At 34.2% G+C, this 18,605-nt stretch overlaps 1 protein-coding gene across 5 annotated transcripts in view; it reads right to left on the reverse strand.

Annotated features, from left to right (window-relative positions):
* Positions 1–4,441: 4,441 nt before the first annotated feature.
* The window catches only part of phtf (putative homeodomain transcription factor), a 74,155-nt gene continuing 59,991 nt past the window's right edge, over positions 4,442–18,605 (reverse strand). For all 5 annotated transcript variants that reach the window (XM_072306129.1, XM_019045627.2, XM_019045628.2 and 2 more), the window contains 8 exons: positions 18,137–18,182; positions 17,394–17,516; positions 16,513–16,711; positions 15,256–15,484; positions 14,539–14,634; positions 13,614–13,757; positions 12,885–12,980; positions 4,442–12,070 (listed from right to left, as the gene is read on the reverse strand). In XM_072306129.1, coding sequence (XP_072162230.1) covers positions 11,921–12,070; positions 12,885–12,980; positions 13,614–13,757; positions 14,539–14,634; positions 15,256–15,484; positions 16,513–16,711; positions 17,394–17,516; positions 18,137–18,182 — 1,083 coding nt within the window. In that variant the 3' untranslated portion in view covers positions 4,442–11,920. The remainder of the gene's footprint in view (positions 12,071–12,884; positions 12,981–13,613; positions 13,758–14,538; positions 14,635–15,255; positions 15,485–16,512; positions 16,712–17,393; positions 17,517–18,136; positions 18,183–18,605) is intronic.

Genomic DNA, 18,605 nt, shown 5'->3' on the forward strand with positions numbered 1-18,605 from the left:
AGTCAGTCTTGCGTTAATTACCCAACGATTTTTCTTGGTTCTAACCCAAACTGTTTGGTTACTTTCCACCTAACTTTCGAATAGGACTTACTTGTTAGCAATGGAGACACTAACACATTTGGTTAGCTCTGCAATATACAGAGCTTACCAAATTCAATTCTTGGATAGGACATCTTTCACTACACCTCAGTGTTCCCAGGTGTGCTGCATGCAAAGTCCATATCGACGGTGTAAGTCAGCAATCACATAACTCGTTTCCGATGTCTAAAAATCTCCGCCTCTATGTTATTCTTTTAAAGGAGAACAAATTGACATCATTCCTTGAAAATTATGCTGAATTTTCTTCGCCAAGAGGAGAAAAATCACGGCAGTTTTAAAGGATTGCCGTTGAGTAGTTTTCTGTTCAAATAAAGTATGACAGGAAGTCTGCGATGTTGCAAACCGAGTTATGTGATTGCCGACTTACACCATTGGTATGCTCCCCAGCAAGGCTCAAGTTAGCCCATGCTAGCGGTATCATACATACAGACTTCTCAAAATAGAGAAAGTGTTTCTGCACATACTTAAGGTCCGTATGGATAGAAGGAAGGTCCTTGTGGTATGGATATATCCACGCATTCGAGCACTGCCGCACCTTCAATGGTACTGACGATTAGGTGAAGCCAGACTATAGACTGCTTCACAAGGAGGTGTGATTTCAGAGATTCCATTCCATGATTTAATAATTCTATTAAAGACATACAAGTTTCTTTAAGGAGGAGAGACAATGATGAACTCATAAATGAGTGAACAAAAAAATAGGTTAGGCACCAAACTGATAAGATCTACATCAATATCGACAGACGCCAGCAGCCCCCTAAGATGAGGTAGATGTCAAATTATCATATATTGCATAGTAAATTATCTTCATGGCTTGCCTCCTATAGAAGGGAATGAAGTGGCTTTGGATTTTCTGGTTCATTCCAGCACAAATGTCAGTCGTAAAAGTTCTCATCACTGATGAGGGTATAACCATTAAAAATTCACTCAACACAAAATGTCGCAAGAAGCTAAGAGAATCTTTATTCTATGTGTAGTCATCTGTACCACTAATGCAAGAAGCGAACTACTTACGATATCAACATTTAAAGGGATGATCTAATCACTATCACTCAACATTCGATAAGATATTGCATTTTGCTGCAAACAGCGAAGAGAAACAGGACTGAAACAAAACAACAACACAGCACATAGACAGACATGCGTCTTAGAGAGGGGCCTCCGGTGGCTCCGGTATGGAAGAACTCCGGCAAATTCATGTACGGCGTGAAGCAGCATTTGCGCCGTGCCAGGTTACCGCGCTCTTTTCGGTATACAGAGTGTCCCAAAAGTCCGTATCCCCTCTGTCAAACTTTTTCTAATTAATTGAGATTTTGAAACGAAATTTGGGGAGGTTTCAAATTCAGAGACAATTATTTTATGGCGTTAAATTTAAAAAAAAAAAAAAAATTGGAGGGGGGGGGTGCTTTAAAACTTTTGTAGTTTAAACATTTTCGAAACACCACTCTTTGAGAAACATTCCCCAAGTTTTGTTTCAAAATATCATTAGGGAAAAATTTCAAAAGGGGAGGGGGAGGGATCAGACTTTCGGGACACCATGTCTGCCGAAGAGAACAGTAAGTGCCTTTCTGCATGAGCCATGATTAGCTCATGCTTTTATGTGTCTCGAGGTTCATCCTAGCATGCACTTACTGTTGTCTTCGCTGTCACGGCAGATGAGCAGATGTATAGTCTTTCACTAAGAAGGTATGAAGGGTCGTTTGTAACTAAAAATGCGAATATTGGCAATAAATACGGAATGATGTAATATATGAGCTATACGGGAGATAGATTGGAAATTTTGAAATATACATATGCACCTGACGTAACACATGAAAAAAAACTGATGGGAACTTTTTTGAGCATGTGTAAATATATGTATATGGAATCGAATTCAAAATACAGGGTGTTAGAGAAGCCCCCCCCCCCCCCCCCGCCTCTACGTACCTATAAAAAAAGTCGGAGTCAGAAAAAAAAAAATTACGAACGAGAAAAGGCGACAAAATCTCTCATTTCCTGAGGGTATAGTAATTTCAAATTTTGCCGTTTATCAGGGATAAAATAGACAGCTCCTTTAATTAGTCGAGTTAAGAGAAAAACCAAACACGCAATTTGGCCTGGAACGGTGCGGCGCGCCGCACCGTTCCGGCGCAGAGAGCAATGATGACGAGGACTTAAGATGAAAAGAAGAAGTCCTCGGCGCGGCGGTCGGCATGTAACACATATTAGCGCCTACGAGACTGCATGAATACTTCACGCATTGCGTCAGACGTCAGACACAGTCCGGTCAACAGCTGTCGACGAGAAACGCATAGCGCCTACAAGACTGCATGAATACTTCACGCATTGCGTCAAACACATAGACAGTGCGGTCAGCAGCGCAGCGGTCGGTGTGAAACGCATAGCGCCTACAAGACTGCATGAATACTTCACGCATTTCGCCAAATACAGTGCGGTCAGCGCGGCGGCGGAAGTTAAAATTATTAAACCACATTTATGTTTGTTCTTTCATAATTTTTTCGTTCAATACTTAGAAATGGAGCGCAGCTTTAGGCCTTGTCCACGCAGAGATAGGTTTACGGAACTTAACTTTCGCGTGAATTTCCGTGAAATTTTACTAGTAGTTTTGACAGGGCTTTCGAAAAAAATGTGTCCAACACGAGTAAACGCGTCTTATGCACCCCTCACCCTCCGACACGTTCACTTGATGGTTTTTACTGATGTTCCAAAACGAATAAGAAGGGGGCGGCAAGTAGGTAAATACGGCCCTGCCCCTCTAACTTTTTACCTAATTTAAGTACCTAGCAACTTGAAACTAGTTTCAAGTCTTGCTAACTGCTAAGCTAGGTCAAAGAGAGCTACTTTTTGACCTCCCTAAAATTTTAAGGAGGCCCTTTGGGGGGGGGGGGCGGAGGTAACAGACCCCAACTTTTAATTTTCAAAAGGAGGACCTCTCTTGAGATAACTCGTTCGAAAGAGCATAAAAAAAGAAAACTTTCCGCGCAAACCCGAAGTCAATATCACGAAAAAACTGAATTACACGTTAGATTTTTAAAAAAACCGAAATTTCCAGAATGGCGGCCGGTTAAAGTTCAACACGGCTGAAAATTGGCATTTCGGTTATTTGCCTATGGATTTGCCTGAAACTTGGAACCTAGGGATATTTTGGCATGAGATTAACGAATTTGAAATTAGATGTCTAAAAATAAAAAAACAATTTTCGGCCATTTTGAAACGGTTTGAGAATTGAGATATTGACTTCAGGTTTGCGTGGAAAGTTTGCTTTTCTCATGCTCTTTTGTACAAGGTATCACAAGAGGGGTCCTCCCATTTGAAAATAAAAATTTGGCGTCCGTTACCCCCCCCCCCCCCCCCAAATTTTAGGTGGGTCAAAAAGTAGCTCCCTTTGACCTAAGTACGTCCTCCAAGTTTCAAATCTCTACCTCAATTAGGTAAAAAGTTAGAGGGGGAGGGGACTTCTCTAATACTCTGTATATGGCTATGAAGATCGTTTGTAACTAGCACCTTGTCTACATGGGACATTTCACAGGATTGGTCCCAAGTTCGAATCGCAGGAATGGAACTTCTGGGCTTTTTTCCCTTAAACAACACAAAAAAATTTCTTATTCTTTTTAAGTCGTTCCTGGGACTTCACAATGACTCTTAGTTGGCACTGTGATTAGTGTTGGCTAACTCAATTTTTTTCCCAACTTGGCAAGTGAGATTGTTCCCTGGGACAAACCCATGAAACGTCCCGTGGAGACAAGGTCTAAGGAAACGAATATTGCAATATATGAGAAATGATGTAACATAGGAACTAATGAAGGTATAGGAAATTTTGAAATATATTTATGAAACTGTCATAATATATAAAACACTGTAATTATTTAAAAATTGCCTATTTTGAAACTGCCTGAGTGCAACTGTGCCACAGTAACTGTGCAAATTCTTTAAAAACCTTCTAAATAGGGGCAAAAATCATTAACTTTTAATTTCCTCAAAAAAAGAGACAGCAGGGAGCCCTGGTGGAAAACACAGATACTACCTCTGAGATACTAAGAAAATACGAATTTTATACAAGTATTAAATACATGAATTTTATACATATTAAATTCTGTATTTGGATACAAGTATTTGATACTGTATAAAATACGCATTAAATATGGTATTATACCATACCCATATCTGATACTAGTCTTTTAGCTACTAGGGTAGTACACAATTTGGTATTTCTTTCTTAGAGAGAACTTCTTGTTCATTACTAATTTTCTAAATTTTTAATCAAATGGAAAATAATTCCATGAATGGTTTAGAATGGTTAAAAAAAATAAAAAATAATAATAGGAACAATGAATAAAACGAATGAAAACTCGAGAGATTTGTATTAAAATATAACATTCATTCTGTTCATGGACATAAGCATAACAACTGAAAAATGTATGAGATTTTAAACAAATCCAGACAATTAATTGGAGCAAATGCCCCAATGGCCAGGTGGAACTAGTTATATGGTTGCAATAATGCTAGAGTTGTGCAGTCGCTTTTTTCACTTTTAAGGCGGCAAATGCTATTTCCACAAAATAAAAAAAATAATTTATTCTCAACTTTACCTCAATTATAACTATTTTTTTGTAGATAAAATTATGAAATTAGCTCAAAGCTTCAGCCGACTTAGAAAAATAATTATTTCATTCTGCAATCTTGGCAACATCCCATAGTATTGATTGCAATCATACCACTTAGCATCTGGTAAACAAGAGGTGCATCCCATATTCACATATTTTTCGTTGATTACTTCCAAAGGAAAATGAAATATTAAACCAAAATTTAAAGAACACTTAATCGAAGTAGCTCTGCTCTGCTGTCAAACCAGTTCTGGAGCATGATAGTTTTGACATTCTCATTTCCTTTCTGATACAACTTCCAACAAATGAGACTGTTTTTAATCTCATGAGATGCTTGTTTTTTTACTTTTTACGTAACACAGAAAACATAATAAATAATGTGGATAAATATTAACGCAACTTATACAAATAGGAATGTAAAAGTTTCGCCGAGATGGCATGATTTTATTTACAATAATTACTTTAGGAGGGAATTAACAAAGAACTAAAAATTTGTTTTCCTCACAAAAGGATACATACAGAAGAGGCACGAGGACATACAAAAAAAGAAACTGCTGTGTTGAGAATAGCAGAACCATTTCAACTAAAAATATATTTTACAGATGAAATTCATAAGTGAAAATAGAATAAAATTAAGAGGCCAAAGGAGGGCTATAAGTAATGAAATTGCACGCCGATATCACTCTGATCAGACCACCAGATGAAAATATTCAAGCAAAAACAATTATGAATACTGCTGTACGAGCTCTCCTTGAAACGATTCTTGATTTCCTAAAAGAAACTTAAACGATCGGTTTGTGTTGAGAAAAAGTTAGAGCGATAAAACTTTCTACAACTGTCTACAGCTTCAGCGAATTGTAAGATATTGCCACAATGTCTTTCCGACGAAAATTCATAAAAATTCTGATATTGATACAAAATAGCTGCTTGAAAATGATAGTCACTTATTTTCAACCAGCGATGATGATGGTTTCATTTTTTCATTTTTATTTCATTAAACAATACTCAATCAAAAAGAGCACCTAAGTGAGGATGAGAGGTTGAGTCCTCACTGAAAGTGCCATTTGTGGATAGAAGTTAGAAAAGTGGATAATATCCAAAGTTTAATTTATGATCTGGATGCTGGTCTTAAAAGCAATCTTAAAAAACTTAAAATTCATTTTTGGTTTGATTATTCCTTAAACATACTACAAGGCACGCTCATAGGATTTCTCACCAATTATATATATATTTAAATACTAATACAAATTTTTTGCTAAAACCAATCCACATGCATTTGTAAAACAATCGCAAATTTAAATGGTAGACTCCATTTCAAATAAGTTTACATTTTCCATCTGACTGTGATGATGTTGAAAATGCTACATGCCAGGCATATAGCAATCCAAAACTTGATCTAACACCGTAATTTTGGCTAGGCCTATTTTGCAAATTACAGTGTAACCTCCCATCAGGCACTTTAACTTCACTCTTACAAATATACAATAAATTTTTTTATAAGTATAAATTTCCATAAAAATTCATAAATTGGAATCCCCGAAAATATTTACAATTTTTTGGGTCATTTACATTCAAGCTTTATACTTGAAATATAAAAATTCGGATTTCATGACTTCAATTGAATGATGTCTGAAATTTAACCATTTAAAAAAATGTCTTCCTTTTAAGAAATGTTATACTTTAAAATCATTCACGTACAAGAGTAAATTCTTGAAATTAGAGCATCTGGGATTCTGAAAAATGAGAAAAAGAAAAAATGGAATTCGGAGACTGACATATACACTGAGGCTTGCACATAATAAGAACTTTCGAAATCAAGAGTGTAACATTTTCAAATAAGATATCATGAATTTTTAAGAGGCTAAAATTAAACTAAGGACAGAAAAAAGATAATTAAGCGGAGAGAGAGGAGTTGAACAAAAGAGACAAATTTGCTGATTCTGAAAAATAATTCTAAAATAGTTGAGAGATTATATTATTCAAATTCAGGCAAAAGTAAAAATAGAGTGGCCAAATTGGTGATGAAAATACGAACCGATACAACTAAGCTCTTGAAGAAATGGTAACAATTAATTACTTGACAAGGAAGCTTTTTATGGATATACATTTTAGTGATCAATTACCACATTTTCAAATTGTTGAGCTCAATACATTCTACATTCAAAGTTCAATATATTACCTAAAGAAAAACTTAAAAATAACCTTCAGGTCAGATAGTGGGTATTTCAAGAGCAAAATTACTATCTTGACACTTTATACGGAACGATGAGCCAATTGGACTGCATTTTGTAATTAGGAACTACTAATTCTGGCTTATTTTATCTCTAACTAACCTAACACAAAAAACTGTAGTTCCCAATTGAAAAATGTAGTTAATTTCAGTTGTAAAAACTTATGGAGACAAATAATTTGTTCGCAAATGGAAAGATCAACATAAAAATGTTACAGATATTTATTACGGTAATGATATTTGGAAGTGAAACACAGTTCACAAAAATTTCTTGCATTCGGACAAGAAAACCGTAGCTAGAAGCGCACATACACTCATTCACTCTTTCATACAAATATACACTGTAAACACACCTTTAACATTCTCTGATATTACTGAAGAAATACTTGGCCCCCTAATTTCAGTTGTAAAAGAGGTTCTTTTTTAAAGTGCAATAGCAGGTCTCATCTTTACTTATGTCACAAAATGTTCACAATATCATAATTAAAATATTTTTTTTTTAGAAGTAAGGCGCAAATGCGTGAAATATCCTTTTTTCGATCTTCCAGGACTAAATTTGGTTAAACAGGAACACATGCAAGACTTCATTTTCCATTGTCAGACCATCCACTTGTTTCTTTAATTCTCATCCGAACAGGGAAACTGCAAGTTCAAAATATACCTAGAAACGAATTAAAATTTAATTTTGGGTAATAAAAGAAAGGAGTCCAACAAAGTACTGAAAATTCTCCTTTCTTGTAAATTGCATTTTGTTTGTTTTTTTTTTTTTTTGTAAATTCATTACTGTGGAGTTCAATTTTACCTTATATAAAAGTGTGTTTTTAGTTTCAATATACGACCATTAGTTGAAAAAGTTGCATAAATATATTTCCTACAAGAATAAGTGTATTAAAAATACAGCACTCTTTTTAAAGCTGAAAAAATTCTTCAGGCATCTGCTAAAAAAAATTTATGTTTCAAATTCTGATGAAATGTGATAAAAATTAAGCTGACAATAACATGAAAAATTATTGAATAAAAAAATAAATGAATGTTAAAGTATTTTCAAGGGAGTCCCTGATTTTGATTGAGGGACATTCTCCATCAGTTGCAGACGAATTTGTATATTCTGGGAGTAAAAAATGAAGTTGTGAGCATTATAAAAAAGTCTTTTCGTACATTTTGATAAAATTAGACAGCTTCATCTCCTAATTGTTATGAGCTAAGATTCTCTACTAACCATCTATTTGCTATTTCAGTTAAAACTGGGACTGAGAAAAGAAAAAAGTTGCAAAAATATTGCAAAGCATCAGGATCACAGCATCTGCAGAAAAGCAGTAAATTAACAGAGACATTTAAAAACAACACGCAGTGGTTGCAATTCAAGGTAATTGAAGTGATGTGTGCAAGAGGTGCACTCCTCTGTTGCTATGTCTCAGTATCTCAACTTGCATTTCATTCATAATAGGGAAAGCAAATTGGTGGCTAAGGAGCAATACCGCCTGACTGTAAACTGACAATTTTGAAGGACAAAAAGGTTAAATTTTGAGGTTGGATTTGCAATTTTTTTCAAATCTATAAACTACAGCGTTTCCATACGACATTGAAAAAAAAACCATAAAAACATCAGATTGCGTATTTTATACTGTAGAATGCTGGAAAGTTGCTAACTCATTTTTGCTAAAATTCTCAGTTAGGTGGTATTGCTCTTTAGCCTTAAAATGCATACATTCAATTTTCCTGGACATCCCTTGGGCTTTCATGATTTTCGAATTGATAAAGTCCAGATAAATAACCCAGTGGTTCCTTCTACAAAATTTAAAATGGCGGTTAAGATTCTTGAACACTGCAACTGAAATGAACTCTTTATGTAATTAATGCCTTAAAGGAACCTAAGGTTCTTTTTGTAACAAGCTTTCCTCTGTTACCATTCAAATTGTTCCACATCTAGTGTCACCTTCACAAATAGCATACCACCTGGTTGTTTGGACTAGTTTTTGGCCCATTCAATTGCATTTCAATTTTAGTAGTTGCTGGATTCTTATGCTTGGGGCAGTAGGGAGAGAAATTTGTTTAAATTTTGCAAAATGTACTGAAATTCCCAAGAATGTGCATAGTTTTTGTAATTGTTTTTCTCCAACGAATTAAATCGCATGCTTCTGACAATGACTAGTTAGTTTTTCAATCCTGCTCGCCTCACATTGGGTGACTTAATAATCTAAAACACATGAGTTACACACTGCTCAAACAAGGGAAAACAATAACCGCACAGAAATATACTGAAGTATGAGATTTAGAGGTGTACAAATAATATGACTTAATTTGGATGAATTTGTTAAAATTTTAATTAGATTGAATACCACCAAATTGGAAAATATTCAAAGAAACAATATTAATTTTGTTACTTGAAAAGATGAAACTCCTGCGTTGCATGGGTGATTTGTATGAAATCAAACCTAAAGCAATGCGACTGTTAGGTAAGCTTCCACATGATGCTATAACACAGAAAATAATCCAAGTATGTGTAACAGAATTGATGGCAAAAGCCTTCAGCTATTCTAAGATGGTAAACGTTATCAATGCATGGTATTAGTTAAGATGAGGGTGTAAACTGTTCTGATGTTCGCTACATCTTGAGTGGATATTTGCACTCATTTTACAGTTTAGCATAACGTAAAGCGTACTGCTCAACATAACACAAGTGATTTTTTCAATCTAATTAAATTTCTTAAAAATTGTAACAGCTGTAATGATGACTGCAATAGTGCCCAGTGTTAAGTTGATGACTAACATTTGAAACTGTAATTAAAATAGAAATTCTTGATTGAACACCTTGAACTTAAATATTTATGAACATGTCACACGCACAGCTCCCTCAGGGGGAAAACAATTATTCGAAGAAAAAATGGACTTGCAACAATGATTTTACGGTAACACCAACTGAGATATAAAATAAACAAAAAGTTGGTTCTGAAATTAGAATTACTAATCACATTAGAGTGAGGATTTGATTGATAAACATCATAATAAATAAATACACAGACGGCCAGGTATGCTTAATTCAGGTAAGACTAAAAAGCTTGTACGATATAGACCTACTGACTAAAAATGGTTCAAATTACGTCTGAATGCACACTAAAAATTGCAAATGCAATAAAAGTACATAATGGCTTGATGTATTACCATGTATTAATTATATTAGCCGTGGACTTAGAGTTGATTAACGCTTTCAGCCATGACTGAACAAACCAAAAATATTATTACAAACTCACTTTATCTACATTGACAAAAGTTTTTCAGGCGATGTAACTTCATTCAGTGCTATGTTATCTTCTTAAAATTACGTACACGTTTTAAATACATGGTATTTCAGCTATGTGGTAAAATTTACAGGGAAAATAATCCTTTTGATTCAAGTGATAGCGACTTAAAAAGGGGGAGTCTTGATTTTTTTGCACTTAAGAACTGAGAAATTAAGGTTGCGAGGGCATTGCAGGCAGAAATTACATATCTGCATGTAATCACAATAACTGCTTCTAGTTAAGCATGCCATTGATGATAAATAACATTGCTTAACTTCAAGTAATTACTGAAGTATTCAATTAACCTTTGAACATGTAATGTTACATGCCAATAGTCATTTTGGTGGAGAGGAAAATTTCATCAAGCAACTGAGTGTAAAATAGGTTGTATCAATAAAACAGCATTACTGGAGTTGGCTCTTAAATTCAAAAGACAAAATATCTCGGCTCTTGCCATAATCCTCAACATTTATGATAACATTGTAAAAAGATTAGAAAGTAGGTAAAGTTACTGCAGTTGCCCATGATTAAGAACTAAGTATTGCAGAAATAATGAAATATGTACTAGTTAATTAATAAAAGGGAAAAAAACCAATATTGCAACAATGTGACAAATAGCACTCAGTACAGAATAATATTAGTCTTTCAAATTGCAGAGCTAGATACACGGTTAAAACGAAGGAAAACAGAAAATGAATCACCAATAACAGGACAAATAGAAAAGAAAAACAGAATGCTAAACCAGAATACAGAAACACAGGGATAAGTCAAAATTACCAAATTCAGGCAAACAAACCAAACATTTAATATTTTATCAAACTCGAAGTAAAATTATTGAGCAGTCATTTAAACTGCTTGCTCAAAATACTGATGCTGAAATTTTGCTGATCCAAATGGGCTAAAATATACTTAAAAGGAGTCTTAACCAACAGCCGCATTGGGTAAGGTGGTCGGTAAAAACGCAGACCATCCTGACCTGATGGATCCTAAGTGAACTAGATTATTGAAGAATCCTTCCTGCAGTGAATCTCAACTGGAAACTGATATCAATACAGAACAGAGCCCTTAGACACTGCAGGGTTCAATTCAATTGCGCGTTTTAAAAAGGAGTGATATACACATTTGAAGAATTAAGTTCATTAAATTTTTGCCTCTGTGCGCTATACTTTGGTCAAAAAAATCAGGCTAAAATCAAAGGATATGGAAAAAATTCATAACACTGGTATGGGTTCTGTGAATCTAAAAGTGAGCCACTGCAAGTAAAAATGAATGAAAAAGATTGTGAAATCCATTAGGATGTAAAAACTCAATTATACTAAAAATAAAAATCATTGATAAACCAAAAGTTAAGTCAGAAATAAATCTGAAAATCTATAATATCAGTAAAACTTTGTTTTGTCAAGGAAAACATCCATGATAACAACATGATACACAAAACCTCACTCTGGGTTTTAGAGAAGGATAAGATCTTAGAATTAAAAAGAAAAAAATCTATTACATTGGAAAGCTCCACTAATGACATCTTAAAGATGCCAAATTAACTAAAAGTGTTTAAACTGAACTAGGGATCACAAGGGCTTGCTTCAGCTTTGCCCAGATTAGTAAAAAAAACTTACGCTAAATCACAATGACAATAAATTAGAGCAAGAAAAATAAATAAATAAATAAGTAAAATATAGAACTCATCAATGATAGTTGAGAGCAGACTACTTGATTTTTATCTTGTGGAGTTTTAATTTAAAACCAAGCATCTCGGACAGGACACCAGAGAGTGCGGATAGGATGACTACTTTAGTGATTGTGTATAAGTAGGGGTTGGCTGAAAGACCAGAAATCTTGAAAGGACTTTCCAGTTCCTGAAACCAAAAAAAACAACTAATGTAAGATTTTGCTATTATTAGTTCGGTGTCATGATATTGTGCTGCTGAAACTCTTTATAAGACCTCACGATAAAAAACAGGCATAACGATAGCTAAAGTTATTGCCTACCTGCAAACAGAAAATTTTGCGGGACAAAGAAAAAACTTTGTACATCTTTTAATTTTGAGGTTGGATTTGCAATTTTTTATACATTATAGAATTTTGCATTAAAGTGCTCACATGCAGAATTGGAAAAGACTAAAAACATTAGCTTGCACATTTTGTACTGTAGAATGAGCAAAGTTGCTGGCTCATTTTTGCCAAATTAGTCAGTTAGGTGCTATTGTTCCTTGCCCTTAATAGATTTCTTAATGGGCAAATTTATACAGAAATGTTTGCTTTTGAAGTAACTTTCATTTGCTGCATTGAAAGCTTTTCACTGGGATATTGATAATCAGAAATAACTGTGTCGAAAATCAAGTAAACTTAGGGCCTGCAGTTTGAAAGATTTTGGCATGCTAAAAATCTTTATAATTAGAGTTAGGTGAATGTACTGATGAGCTGAATGGAAAGATTGAGTATTCAAAAGTTTGGGATCTCAACTCGTTTACAAACATTTCTGTCAGATTTAGGTGCTTTCAAACAAAAACAAAAAAAAAAAAAAAAAAAAAAAAAAAAAAAACTATTTCTAAAGAACAGCACATATCCATCGAAAGGAATATTCTCATGGAAAATCTGTACTTGCTTAGCAGCAAAACTAAATACTTAAACTATACCAATTGAAAAAGATAGGGGTAAGATAAGACTTACTTTTAACAGATCAGCAGCTAACTTTAAAACACTATTAGCAACCATCAGTTCTTCCTTTTTATTGGGTTTCTGTTCTATTTGTAAGTACAAGTTGATCTGGAAAAATAGATAAACTTTAATAAACGCAATATCCGTTCAAATGCTTCATATTATTCCAAACTTTGCATTCTCAAAATTTTGGTAGAAAGGACACTTTTTAAGATAAATTACTCCCTTTTAATGAACTTTCAAAATGTTCAGTGAACTGGCACTATCACAGCAGCAAAATTTCCTTTAGATTCATTCTGGAATCAAAACTTTGGAAATAGAGAGCATTAATCTCCTGAATAAATATCCAGGTTCGAACAAATTTTGTGAGTACACAACTCTTTTTTCTCTCCTATCAAATATTCGAAAACTAAAGCCATCTAATACAAATGTTTTGATGCAGGAAAGACATAAGGACTTCATAAAGTTACCTACCATAGATTTAAGCATTTATCACATTAATTTTGCATAAAAAACAATGCATACAATGTAAGGTCTCGATTATGACAACAGTTGCGCACTCTCTAGAACAATGGGAGTATTTTTTTTTAATTCGGCCAAAGACCTGCAGATAGCGTACAGCCAAAATCCAGAGCTTCAAAAAAAGCCCATCATTAGTGCCGGTCCCAATGACAAGGCCTAGTAGTCATCAGGTTTTAACTAAGCAGGGAGAAAAGTTTGGTAGGTTTTGGTAGAACTTACTTGTTCTGTAATAAGCACCGACAGATTTCGGTACTTGCGGTTAATTTTTGTTCCTAATGTCATGAATCGCAACAAAAAGAAACCAAGGACTAGACACCAGACTAAAGCTTCTACGTTGTATTCGCTGTGCAGTCTTACTGAATCCTGAAAATAATAAAAATGTTGATAATACATGATGAAAGCAGATTAAAATGATGAAAATTCTTTCAAATAATAAATAATGCAATCAAAATGTTCATGCTCACGGCAAGAGGGCAGAAAGTTTCTGCCTTCCAAATTTTCGTGCGCTTGTCTGGTAGCTTCCAATATTTTTTTCCACTGGCCTTCCACAAATTTCCCTCCAATTTTAAAAAGGATGACTTGTTTGGAGCTTTTGAGAAGTTTATAAAGAATATTTGGACATTTTGAGGAGTTAAAGGAGAATTATGCTCTGATAGTCCACTGCAATCTGCTTGTATCATAAAGCTTTAAGCGAACTAAAACAAACAAGAGCAAAATTTTAACGCCCTTCAGAAATTTTTCCTACTTCCCTTGTTTGTAGTCTTGGCACAAATACTTGCATCTGGATGATCAAACTAATCTTCAAAAATTTAGAAATTTTGTTCCTCATTTTATTTCCTTAAGTGGCTTTTATATTAAGCAATTCATTTACAATTCATTTTTTACCATGGAATTTTTTCTTGGACAGTCATGGCAGTACGCAGTCAAACTCTAATCCCATGATTGGCGGTACCGTGAGCACATTTTCCCCTCTAATTAGCTTAAGTCACGTGCGACCAGCAGCTAACACACCACTGTTGGTCCAAGTCACACTGGATGTAGAATCTTCAATTTACCCATTATTATTACAATGAAGAGAAAGGCATAGGATAAAAATGTTTTAATTATTTTCTCAGGCATTTATACTCAATTTTATAATACTTACTTTAAGGAGCTCAACGCTGAGGAAAGAGAGGAGAAGGAGGCAAATAATAAATGCGGACGATACTATCACATCAACAGATCTTTGAGGCCCTCGTTTCTTTGAGGAAAAAAAAATAAAACAAAGAAAGATTAGTTATTTTGAAGACAAATTAAATGAGGCTGCACCAGCCTGGTTCTTTTGGTTGGAGTCGAGTGTAAGTTTTTTCCCCCAATTTTTCAATCAAATTTGGGCTAGTTTGAGCTTCAAAATCAACTCTCGAATCAAGTTTTGCTCTAGAAAATTTTTGCCAAGTTAGAAAAATTTCAGTCAAACCGCGCAAAGTTACTTGTAACATCAAATTTTTTTTTTTTCTATTTGCTTGCAAATTACTTCTGTATTTTATCTATAACTAATACCTTTTCAAAATCTATTGCCCTGTTATCTGGGAATGTGTGATGTGTGTGGCAAATTTTTTAAGTAGAGCTGCATAATACCAAAAGAACAGTTCAATCATTCTTTTTCAATAAGTGTATACATCGACTATTCGGGAATAATCCGAAAATCACAAAAGGTAAAATATCATTGCTATTTTTTCTTCTTGATCCTTTTTTCCCTATATTTGATTTTGTTGGCTAAAATTTGCTTAGCTTGCTTCCCTCTCAAGGAAAATTCAGAAGAAAATGCTAGCTGCAAAAATTAAGAGTCTTAAACTTAAAAAAAAGAAACGTGAGATCTCACCTTAAGGTAAGATCGAACAGAAAGCCAAGTCTTGATATTGCGAACTTTATTGAGTCTAAAATGAGGCAGCTCTGATTTGTGAGCCCTGCGAAATGAAGTTAGATGCGAAAAAAATTTAGCATACAGGAAGCGTTGTTTGAATGTTCGCTCAGCAACTGCTAATAGGAAGAAGAAAAGTGCCGATAGAACAGCTCGTTGTATGAACGCTATTAATATCACAATGCGCTCCCTGCAACAGGATAAAGGAGAATTGGTTAGCAAATCTTTTTTATAAGTATAAATATAAAAATCTGTAGCAGAGTTTTCAAGCAAAGTACCTTCAATATCAATAACGTATCAAGCAATATCCCTCCAAAACTGACTATACATGAGCTATGGTAGACGCTCGTAGCCCGTAACAAGATATACAGTAAAAAAACAATTTAAAAAACGGGTAACAAAGCTAAAATTTAAACGTTTCAGCTGAAAGCTCACCCTTCCTCAGTTGGATAAAATAGTAAAAAGAAAAATAGTAAAAAATTAAAATAGTACCTGGCTGTACCTTTCACAACTATACAAGTGCAACCATTGGCCGATTCAAGTTAATGAACTGCTCAAAAACTATCTTAAATTTAATCTTTCTAGAGAGCTCATTGGAGAAAGAACTAATATGAACTTGGGACTTCTTTAAGTGATCAAAATAATCAGTATTTTTTTACAGAAAAAGTTTTTATTGAGAAATAATATACATGATGAAATAACTCATTCAGCCACAAACCCCCTAACTCATTATAATCACCCAGTCTCAACTTTTAATCATTTATATAATGCTGATAAAATTCACATTAAGTATTAATCATGATCAGTTCACTGACACAACCCTCTACGTTGTACGTAATTTATGGATGACTTCTCTAGTGTTTTTTCTTAACAAATAATTTTCTTTATTCAATAGAACATCAAGTGCTTCATCTGACGCAATTAGGGCATGAGATTGGTTAATACGGAATAAAATTATGGGAAATATGCTTCACTCAGAGACCCCTTGGAGTCAAAATAAACCCTTTGTCTGGATGCTTCTTCCTTACTGGGGTTCGACTAAACATTAAATGATGGACTATGATTACAAGCTGACAAATACTAACAAGATACCTACACGTAAAAGAGCAGAACATTACTATTTTTGGGTTTTTTTATGTTCTATACACCCAATGCTCATACAAATCTTTTATCTATTTTCGATACTCTATCCTTATTGGATATTGAAGTAGTACATACCAAACAGTAGTTCCAAATGCCGAATTGATTAAAGATACTACAGCTGCTGACAAAAAACTGTAAGCACTTTCTAAAAATGACTGAGTATCTAAAGACGACAGCTCAACTGTTATTTGAGGTGCAGCTAGGGTATCATTCAACGACTCCATTAGACGGCACAACGAAGGCACTGCTGCCAGGACTACAGATATTACTAAACCTGAAATGTAAGAGAAAATTATGAATAACTAAGTTTTGTACAAAAGCAATCCACTCAAAGTATTTTGCTGATTTTTTTGTCTGGCAATATGAAAAAAAAATCCCTGACATTTCCCAGATTTCCCTGACAAAAACAGGCAAAAAACTGATCATTCCCTGACAAAAAGGAAAAATATTCCTAATTTTTCGACACGTTTGAACGTAAATTGTACAGCTTCCTTCCACACTAATATCTTTTCTTAGTATCAGATCATAATGACTCAACTAAGGGTTGCACTAAATCTATAATGAAAATGCTAAATGCTCCACAAAAAAATTTCACCTTGAATTTTGGAGTAGCAGAGGCATGGTTTCAGTGAACAAAAGTAGAAAATTTCTTAAAATGTTCTATAACGTATCAAAAAACACCATAAAAGGTCAACTTCAGAATGCAGGAGAGGGAGAGGGGCAATGCCCCCATGCTCGCCTCAAATGATGCCCCTTGAGAAAATTTTTGAAGTAAAAGAGAAATGGAAGAGAAAAGAAGGATAGTACAGTAAAGTAAAACTCTTTCAGAAAATGAATTTTTATACTTCTCAGGAGTGCTTAAAGAAATTAGATCATAACTTAGGATGTTATTCAGAGATTTTATAACTTTTTTTTACTTATACACTACTGTTACTGGATGGTTTGAAAATACCTACCTCCGTAGAAATAATCTAAATGCTCAGGCATAGCTTCGACTCTTGCTATGATTGCAGAACTTATATCTAAGACAGAGAGATCAGCTTTCTTTATTTCTCGTTTCTCCCACATTGTACAACTCACTGAAACAGGAGGAAAACAATTAGACAATGATCAAATTTAATTTGTGATGGCAAAGACATTACATTTTCATACTTAAAAAATACTTGAATTACATTTCAAAATAATAAAATGGGTTAATTTTTAAAAAAAACATAGTTGGCCCATAGGAAATGTAGTACCTTAATAAATGGTGTTTTGGAGCTTTCCAGACATAACATCTCCTAGGGTTCTCAGCTTAAGTGGATGTATATATATATATAAAGGTCGCTTTACAGCACTTCCTCGCGCTCTACGACTCCTAACCTCCACTGCTCTCTTAAGTGGATGTATTTATGCTAAAAAGAACCATTGAAAAATGCAAGGAAATCCTGTAAACATAGTTTATTTTAATTTAATTTGAGTACACATAGTTCCGTTTGGCATAATTACATTTAAGTAGATGACCAAATGAGAGAGTATAGATATGTCTTTAAGCTATAATGGATGACTATTCTCTCACTGCAAAAAAGAATTCTGGACACTAAGCATGAAATTTCTTAGATGCTTTATCTGGCTGGATATGGAATTGTACTGAAGGACGATACTCATTGATATCATATTATATATTAATAAATACTTCGAATCAAATTTCAAAACTCACCTTTGTCAGAAGCTGCACAGCTAGGACTAAGAATCACAGTTGGAGACTGAAAGACAATAGAAAAGAAGAAATCAGTCAAGAGAAAAGGAAAAGAGGAAATGTTCGAATTATTAAGACTACAGTGAGTGACTTTTCTTCTTTTTATTTTTTTATCTTCATTTTATTTTTCTGGCGAAAAAAGGCAGTACCTCTATCGGGAAAGAGATCTATTAATTTTGCTAAGACTTCCTGAAACAATTGGTCATCATAGGTTTATCTTGCAGCTACTCCTACAAACAAATAGTAGTAGTTGTAGTAGTAGTAGTAGTAGTAGTAGTAGAAGAGTGTTACACAGTGTAAAGCAGGCACATAAAAAATTTTAATACCAAGGGCAAACATAGATGCTCAGCCCCTCTTAGTAGTAGTTAGTAAAAAACTCAGGAATTATCAGCTGACACGTGACACATAGCTCCCGATACTTAAAAGCTAC

This window comes from Bemisia tabaci, chromosome 1, assembly GCF_918797505.1.
Source record: "Bemisia tabaci chromosome 1, PGI_BMITA_v3".
NCBI classification, from domain to species: Eukaryota; Metazoa; Arthropoda; class Insecta; order Hemiptera; family Aleyrodidae; genus Bemisia; species Bemisia tabaci.